An 8494-nucleotide genomic window follows, 5' to 3' on the forward strand; every position below is an offset into this window, starting at 1 on the left:
ACAAATGTAATACGTTAAATGAGAAATATTTCATCCTAAAGTTGTTCACTGTTAGAAGACTTTTATATGAATGGATTCTTAATTAAAATATGACTTTTGAATGTAAATTAGTGCCTTCTTGCTGATTAAAATATCACTATATCTTATTTACACATCTCAGCAAGCACACGTATTTCTATCGGCTAAAAGTGGATATAATTGTGGTAGAATTAGGTCACATGACTCGTGATTGTTAGGTATGAAATTTTTTCCACACTCGTAAGTTATTTTCTAAACGTTGCAAAAGACACTCTCTAAAGCTCGTGCCTTTTGTTAATTTAAAAAATAACTCGCTTGTGTGGAATAAATTCCATATCCAACAACCACTCTTTGTGTAACCTCTATTTATTTTTGCGACGACTTCACACTCAACGATATTTTCATGGCGATTTATTGTTTTGTTTCACAAGTAAAGCTCTCTATTGTACTTGTAGTTGAAACTGTTTTCGTGATCATTCATTTTAGCGTATTCTTATTGTCCGCAAAAATACGAGAAAATGAATTGGTTTACAATATGGTAGTGAAATTAATGAATACGTTTAGAAGTAGCCTGCCTTTCTGACCACTTTTTATATTTAATGTTTAGAACGGTCCTACGGCGAGCTGTGTTTGCCACATTTGACTCAATGTATGGATGGACTGGTGTGCCATGTCAAGTCCGGGGAGCTCATCTATAAGTGTGTTTGTCCTGGATACGGTAACCTAGTCTGGGCAAGCAGTACCAGACGGTGTCAGTCGTGTAAGTATCTTATACCTTATACATATTAACATGTGAGTATTATATATATCATGTACATACCTCTCTATATATATTCTATTGTTCTTAATCCCTAAATCATATATGATCATCATTTGAATTTTTTCTATACTTCTAGATACCCCAATTATGGCGTCATCATTAGCTTGTTCTACTTCTAGATCCCCGGTTATATGATCATCATTTGAGTTTTCATTGTTCTATATCGCTTGGTTGTATATGATCATCATTTGATTTTCTTTGTTCTATATCCCCCATTGTATGATCATCATTTGATTTTTCATTTTTACTTTATGTCTATTTCTTTTCACTTCTTGTATTATTCGTCGATTGCATATGATCATCATTTGATTTTCCATTGTTCCATATCCCTCATTGTATGATCATCATTTGATAATTTCTATTTTCTAGACGACAACCTAATTGCAGTATACATACCGGACTCCATAGGTATCAATGAAGCCGTGACATTTTGTGAGGAGGAATATTCAGGAGGAAAGCTGGCAACACAGGATGACTTGACACATTTATTCATGAGCTGTACTGAATCTGTAGATGATATTTGGCTTACTCCTAATATATCGTCAGGTAATGTTAGCATTATAATAACGCTGATTTAACATTGTAATGGATAAATGTGACTTTACAAAGTGATTTTATATTTTACACAGTAAGCATTTCAGAATCAAGGTATACTTCTGACAAAGAAAGAAATATTATAATGTCTAATGAGCTTTCCGGTCAAGGAAAATATGACGTTTGGGAACTGTGTGAAAATCTTTTTTAAAGACAACAAATTATATCCGGATTACAGTATTTGACCAGAAAGACTTTATAAATCATCAAATTCAAATTACACTTACTAGATATCACTTGAAAAAATATACATAAGTTTTAATCGGGATACTAACAATACATTGAAGTGGAATACGTTTCCATATACGGATTCGTATTGAAAGGAGACCGACCCATTATTCACGGTAAAGTACCATTACATCATAATTACGTAAAACTTAATATAATATTATAAATAATGTTCGCTCTCCTTCTAATACGTATCCGTAAGATTATAAGTACATCGCTTATTGTAAATATCCGTAATAAGATTTATTTTGTGTTTCAGATTGGTACACTACCGACGATGCGTGTTTGATATTCGACAAAGGAATCGTTACAAATTGTCTCTGCTCGCTTACACACCCGTTCGTTTGTATTATACACGGTAACTTAAACATTTATTTTGAAGAAATAATTTATTTTGTAGAGAAAATTTGATTGTGAAACAGTTAGTTAGTTGGTTCTATGGGCTTTACATCCTATCTATGGTCATTTTATAATAGCAGTGTATTGCGAGTGTAAATGTATAAATTGAGAAGCTGCGATATATGCGAACAGACACACCCCAGCCTGTCACATTATACTTCAAACCAGTCGTTCCACTCATTTTGTGTGCAGAGCGCTGAGCAGGAGCAGGAACTACTACTAGGAATGACGTTAGGAAGAAGATAAGAAAAAAGGCAGAATCATAGATTTAGACGCCCTTAATTATGATGACATACGAGCAGTAGGTACAATCCTAACACCATACCTTCAGATACAAACAAGAACGCATGATATGGATTTCATTCAATGGATACCACCTCCTCAGGAAAATAGAACGTACTATACGCCCGATAAGGCATAAATGTACTTTTTAGATTGAAACCATCAAGTACCACTTTTAAAACTTGATTTCCATATAAGTACAATCATATGATAAAAGTTCCTTATTTTGTTTCAGAAAAGGGTGTTACGGAGACTTGCAGAGATTTTCCTGAGAAACTCGTTCAGACTAGCACACCTGTTACCATGGTTCCCCAACCTAACGCTATAGAACGACCCGGTAGATATCCCCATACAATACAAACTAAATTCATCATCTTATTAGTCGACTATATATAGTAGTTATATATGTTCCAATGAAGACTAATAAAGATCTTAAAAGGAAAATTACGACGGAGTATGATTATTACTAATAATGCTTTAGCGATTTTGTTGGACATTTTCTATGATCACGAACATTTAATCAACGAAATTCTCGAAAAATGGTTGAATACAAATTTAATTCTAAAAGTCAGATCGCAACAATTTAAAACCGCTTAGATTTAATTTTCTGAACTTTACTTGAAAACTCAAATTTTTTTTCACGTTAGTATCCAGCTATTTGGTGATTATAAAACCATAGGAATTAATGAAACCCGTTAATTTAACAAAACAAAAAGGTGCATGATTTTGTGAACACTGAAACATCACCATATTTATAACATTTATAAAACCATCGATACGATTACTTTTTATTATCATTTCTATCTTAATTCGACTGTTGGCAGGTTTTTACACATATTCAATACATTATTTCAATGTTTGTAATGAGTGGGTTGCTATGGTGGATTCTAGCTGTTGTTCTAATACATTATTTCAATGTTTGTAGTGAGTGGGTTGCTATGGTGGATTTTAGCTGTTGCTTTAACAAATTATTTCAATGTTTGTAGTAAGTGGGTTGCTTTGGTGGATTCAAGCTGTTGCTCTAATACATTATTTCAATGTTTGTAGTGAGTGGGTTGCTATGGTGGATTCTAGCTGTTGCTCTAATTCATTATTTCAATGTTTGTATTGTTTGTAGTGAGTGGGTTGCTATGGTGGATTCTAGCTGTTGCTCTAATTCATTATTTCAATGTTTGTAGTGAGTGGGTTGCTATGGTGGATTCTAGCTGTTGCTCTAATTCATTATTTCAATGTTTGTAGTGAGTGGGTTGCTATGGTGGATTCTAGCTGTTGCTCTAATTCATTATTTCAATGTTTGTAGTGAGTGGGTTGCTATGGTGGATTCTAGCTGTTGCTCTAATACATTATTTCAATATTTGTAGTGAGTGGGTTGCTATGGTGGATTCTAGCTGTTGCTCAAATACATTATTTCAATGTTTGTAGTGAGTGGGTTGCTATGGTGGATTCTAGCTGTTGCTCTAACGCTCATGGTCATAGGAGTGTTGTTTATGGCCATAATATTCCGAAGGTAAGAAATATATCAAATCACTGACGCTAAATTACCAGTAATGATTTAAGATCCGTCGAATCAGGTATTTACCATCGATTGAAGAATGCCGAATTTATATATGTTTAACGTATAATTGAGAAGCTACGTATTGTGACGGCATTGATGCACTTCACAAAAACATTTTCAATTTATTTCTTATATACACTGTACTCTATTAGTAAATTTGACAAAAGTGACACCTTTTGATAACGTGAATTTATTACATTGTGTACTTTATATTTACTTGGCTTTATATTACCGTTATTAGATTATTTGAAAATTGACATAGACATTTTTGACTCATATACAATATATAAATGGATATAACTACGAATTCAATCAATTAAGTAAATATCAACCTTTAAACCCTGTTGAACCACTTATTTGTGCATTTATCCTGTAATACATGTAAAATATTGTAGAAATACGGTTTACACATTCATATACTCGAAATTTCAGGCGGGAATCTGGATATAACCAATGGAAACGCCGGAAATCGTTGCTTGGTACTTCGAAGGTGGTGCACAATGAATGGTACAATCCTCGCACGCGCGATAAAGACGATGCCCCAAAATCGCCAAGAAAAAGTAAAATACGAAAAAGTCTATTCACTTCCAGTAAGAGGAAAAAGAGTTCCATAACCCCGCCGTCTACATCATCTGGAGGTGAAAATCCAAACGCAGTGCCCAAGAAAAGATCCATGAAAAGAGGAAATCTCAATTCTTCAAGTTCATCTGTTAGTATGAATTCTTCCATACCTTCAACTCCAAATGTTGAAAACTTAAGAGCGGATAAATCCGGTGGGAGTCCGCAGTCTGACAAAGGTGACAATTCGAGTGAAACACAATTCAACTTTTTGTATGATTCCTTCCTGAAGTCAGTAGCTAACACTAACCGGAACAGTAATATTAATGTCACGACCACCTGAAGCCCACAGACAGTGAATCAGTGGAAGACTGAGGACAACTCTCTCCTCCACACTAAGATCTTTTAAGTAGATAAGTCGTTTGGTCATGTAGTCCAAAACAGCTTTCTTTGTGGCAAAACAATGAGACAGTTGATTAAATATCAACGCTTTCCCGGAAATTGACAAAAAAAGAGTTTTACAGAGTTTTACAGATACCTGAAAGGATATCTAATATTAATTGATGGTTCAATGTAATGTGAGCACTCTTTTATTGTCCATATTGAAATAAGATGATAACAAATTCCATGAGCTAACGACTCATATTTCGGTTTATACCATAAATGGAAAACATTCATGAGTTAAAGCCTCATGTTTCGATGTATACCATAGATAGACTGTCCTGGCTCATGTTTTATGAACTTTAAGATTATATTAACTGATTTATTACAGCTATAATTTTAGATCCGGTGGCCTTCATTCTGAATCTGCCATCATCACGAATATGCCTTACTAAAAGGCAAGAATTACTTATTGATAGAATAGTTACCAAATAACTGTAACATATTTTCAGTTTTCGAATGTTTACCTTATTCTCATTTTCTTTGTAAACAATAATCTTGAATGAAAATATCTTACTTTTTAAATAAGTTTTACAATGCATACATAGATATCTATTTGTTGATTTTCAAAATTGGACGTTTTGTTTTTACTTAGTGTAATTTTAGGAAAAGTCTTGTCGGAATTAATAATATTTTTCATTATATCTTATAATGAAGTATGACTTAAATGTGGATGAAATAATTATTTGTTGCATTTAACATTGAGGCTAAATTAATGATATTGTATTTATACACAAATCCAAGTTGCCAAGTTTTTAACGGTTTCACTTTTTATTTACTGTTTTGCATGACAAAATAAGAATTTATGCCTAATGAAGGGCGTAGATCTCGCACAAAGATCCTTGGCTTAATTGAATATTTTGTAAAAAAAAAATGCGTTTACTTTAAAATGATTCAATTAAATGGTAATATCATATATCAATTATTTGATTGAGTGGTGAACAATGTCTGGCCATCTACTAGCTAGTAGTTCGCTACAACGATACCATGATCTGATAGAGATTATCCTTGTGTATTGAGTCATGTAGACGATAAACTAGTAGTTTAAAAACTATAGAAAAAAATATTTAAATGTTTAATGTTTGAACTTCTTGTAAATATATCTAAAAAAACCGAGTAAGAAATTAGAGAATTATGATTTATTTTATTTTAATATCAATATATAAATTATTTCTCATGACACCAATAATGCCTATAACAGACATGTTGTTTTGTTTTACAGTTGCTATCATTTCATTGTTAAACAATATTTTATGTTTTTCACTGTACACCTTTAAAGACTTCAAACATTTTCAATTTTAAACTTTAAAGTTGAGAGTTAGGGATAACCCGGGCACAATACGGATCAAACTTTGTCTTTCACTGTAACAGAGTTCAAAATGATTATGCAATACGTTACACTTTTGTTAGTTTCGATTCCAATCTGGAAAGACTTTCAGATGTCGAGATTAACAGTGTTTATTTTTCTTTATGGTCCCTAAATTACAAAACAACAAATGCCTATCTCGTTCTTAGTCCTTAAATATTACATGTACGTCACGTGACATATCTATTATTTTTTGTGCACTGTATTGAATTATATGTTCATTCTATTTATTAAAATGGCTTCAAATGTTGCAGTTTTGTGTTTGTTTTCCCATGTTATGACTAAGTCTGTATCTAAAAACACTAAGACTACATTCGCCAATATAAATGTGTAAAATCACGCAGTTGAGCATACAAGGGTAAGTCTTATGAGAAAATATGTGTTAATGGTTAATGTTGAATAAATTGTGCAATGTTGAAATCTGCAATACATTTCACTTTTACAATAAACACGATTTTTTGAGTAATTGGCCAGGTAACACGTCTGTCTCATTAAAAATATTAACCATACGGTGTTTTTATTAGATCTGTCAATAGCACAAGGTCAAAGTTAGTGATAAAAAGAACATCAATAATCTTTTCCTTTTGCATAGATATATAAATCTAAGTAAATATTTACTCACTTTGTGTGTTCTCCGTATCTGGAGGAACTCGTCAAGTTGAATGATTTCCTTTTAACGGAAATATAGAGTTTCTGCCCCTAGTCAAGTCACACCGAAATCTATAAAGTGGAAGTTTCTACTCCTGCTTAGCGCTCAGCATACAGGGAGTAGGACGTCTAGTTCACCCGTTGTCAGTATAATGTGACCGGGCCCGGGTGTGTTGCTTGATATAACACTAAAAAAAGGGAAAGAGTTCCACTATACCAGAAGACACAACACGTACATACCGCAGTCTCCCAAAACACTTGCTTCGCACTTCACACACGCTACACACCGCATGGGATGCCGTCCTTACATGACCCTGGCCCATGGGACGTTCATAAAACAAACAAAGAAAAAAAGAGCGTCATATTTTCACCTATGCCAAAGTTTTTAAAGACAATTTTCAAATTAAGATAAAATAATTTCTTGACAAACAAACTTAACAAAATTTTACGGAATTCTGAAGTATTCTATTCTCTATCTACTAACGCATTTTAGAAAAGATATGATTAGAGATTTTGCTGCAAATAATATATGAAAATTTTACCAAGGATTTATAAGTGTATACGTCCATATACGTCCTTGATTTTACTAATCAGATGAGCTAATCACCTTTTGAACAACTAGGACCAGCAGATAATTATTATAATACAATATCATTTACATCACACACACCAAGTATATCTATATACTATGAACCGACTTATTTTTGTAGCGGGTTAATTTCGCGTTTCCCATTTACAGGTAAACGCTCTTCTGTACTTAGCTAGATAATTCTAGTCGTCCGCGAAAAAACGCGAAAATAAGTAAATTTATAGTAATCTGTAGAACAATAGAATCTTTAAATTGTCTGTTTCTCCTTTAAGTTTTTTATAGTCCGAAGGGTTCTGATGTTGAAATCGCATGTCGTCCATATTGTTATCCATCGGTTCCAAAATGCACCCATCATAACTTACTAAAAAACTAGGCACCAAGCATGGGAAACATACAAAAGAAATTTAAAAATATATATATATATATTCATTGCACTGTAAACAGATGTGACCTATCTTTTTTTTATATCTCATAATTAGGAACCAGGCCCTGTGTTCAAACCGAAACCTATATATGAAATAGAGCGGAGACTGACGGATGGACCATGGGCAACATCATAACGAAAAGCGACTTGAATATAGCTCGCCATCTGATGATGACGCATCTCCAAAAACGTATGCTGATCCATCAATTTTAAGTGACATTAAAATTTAACGAAATCTCTGATTACATGTAGAAAATCTTTTATAATTGTTTATTGTCTTCTATCATACTCTACTTCATTCGTAATCGTAGATATATTTACTGTATTCCTTGTGGGTGCCATAATACCAGACTTGATTATCTCCGTTTTGAATGCATTTTTTTTTTTTTTTTTTTTTGTCTAACAATAGAATTTTAAATATGTTATATAAAAAAAATACTGTACTTTAAACTATTGTTTTAGACAAATGTTAGTTACATTGTATGTGAGTCTTTACACTATTTCGTAGTTGTCGACTGCCGTAACGGCGGAGTTTCCTATTTGTAAACACTTTTTTATTAGTTTTGACCGTC

The 8494-nt window shown here is 32.9% G+C and overlaps 1 protein-coding gene across 1 annotated transcript; it reads left to right on the forward strand.

Moving 5' to 3' along the window:
• Window positions 1–631: 631 nt before the first annotated feature.
• LOC138322507 (uncharacterized) lies at window positions 632–4973 on the forward strand. The gene is made up of 6 exons (XM_069266530.1): window positions 632–778; window positions 1208–1384; window positions 1920–2018; window positions 2577–2678; window positions 3764–3848; window positions 4329–4973. The coding sequence occupies exons 1-6, from the start codon at window positions 670–672 to the stop codon at window positions 4795–4797; spliced, it is 1041 nt and encodes a 346-aa protein (XP_069122631.1). The 5' UTR covers window positions 632–669; the 3' UTR covers window positions 4798–4973.
• The last annotated feature ends 3521 nt before the right edge of the window (window positions 4974–8494 follow it).

This window comes from Argopecten irradians, chromosome 4 (genome assembly GCF_041381155.1).
Source record: "Argopecten irradians isolate NY chromosome 4, Ai_NY, whole genome shotgun sequence".
Classification (NCBI taxonomy): domain Eukaryota; kingdom Metazoa; phylum Mollusca; class Bivalvia; order Pectinida; family Pectinidae; genus Argopecten; species Argopecten irradians.

What these genes read in the sequence shown, in the direction of transcription:
- LOC138322507 (XM_069266530.1), top strand. Translation starts at nt 670, where the DNA reads ATGGATGGACTGGTGTGCCATGTCAAGTCCGGGGAGCTCATCTATAAG. An exon ending in TAACGCTATAGAACGACCCG is followed by an intron (nt 2,679 to 3,763) that starts GTAGATATCCCC and finishes CAATGTTTGTAG; the next exon opens with TGAGTGGGTTGCTATGGTGG. An exon ending in ATGGCCATAATATTCCGAAG is followed by an intron (nt 3,849 to 4,328) that starts GTAAGAAATATA and finishes TCGAAATTTCAG; the next exon opens with GCGGGAATCTGGATATAACC.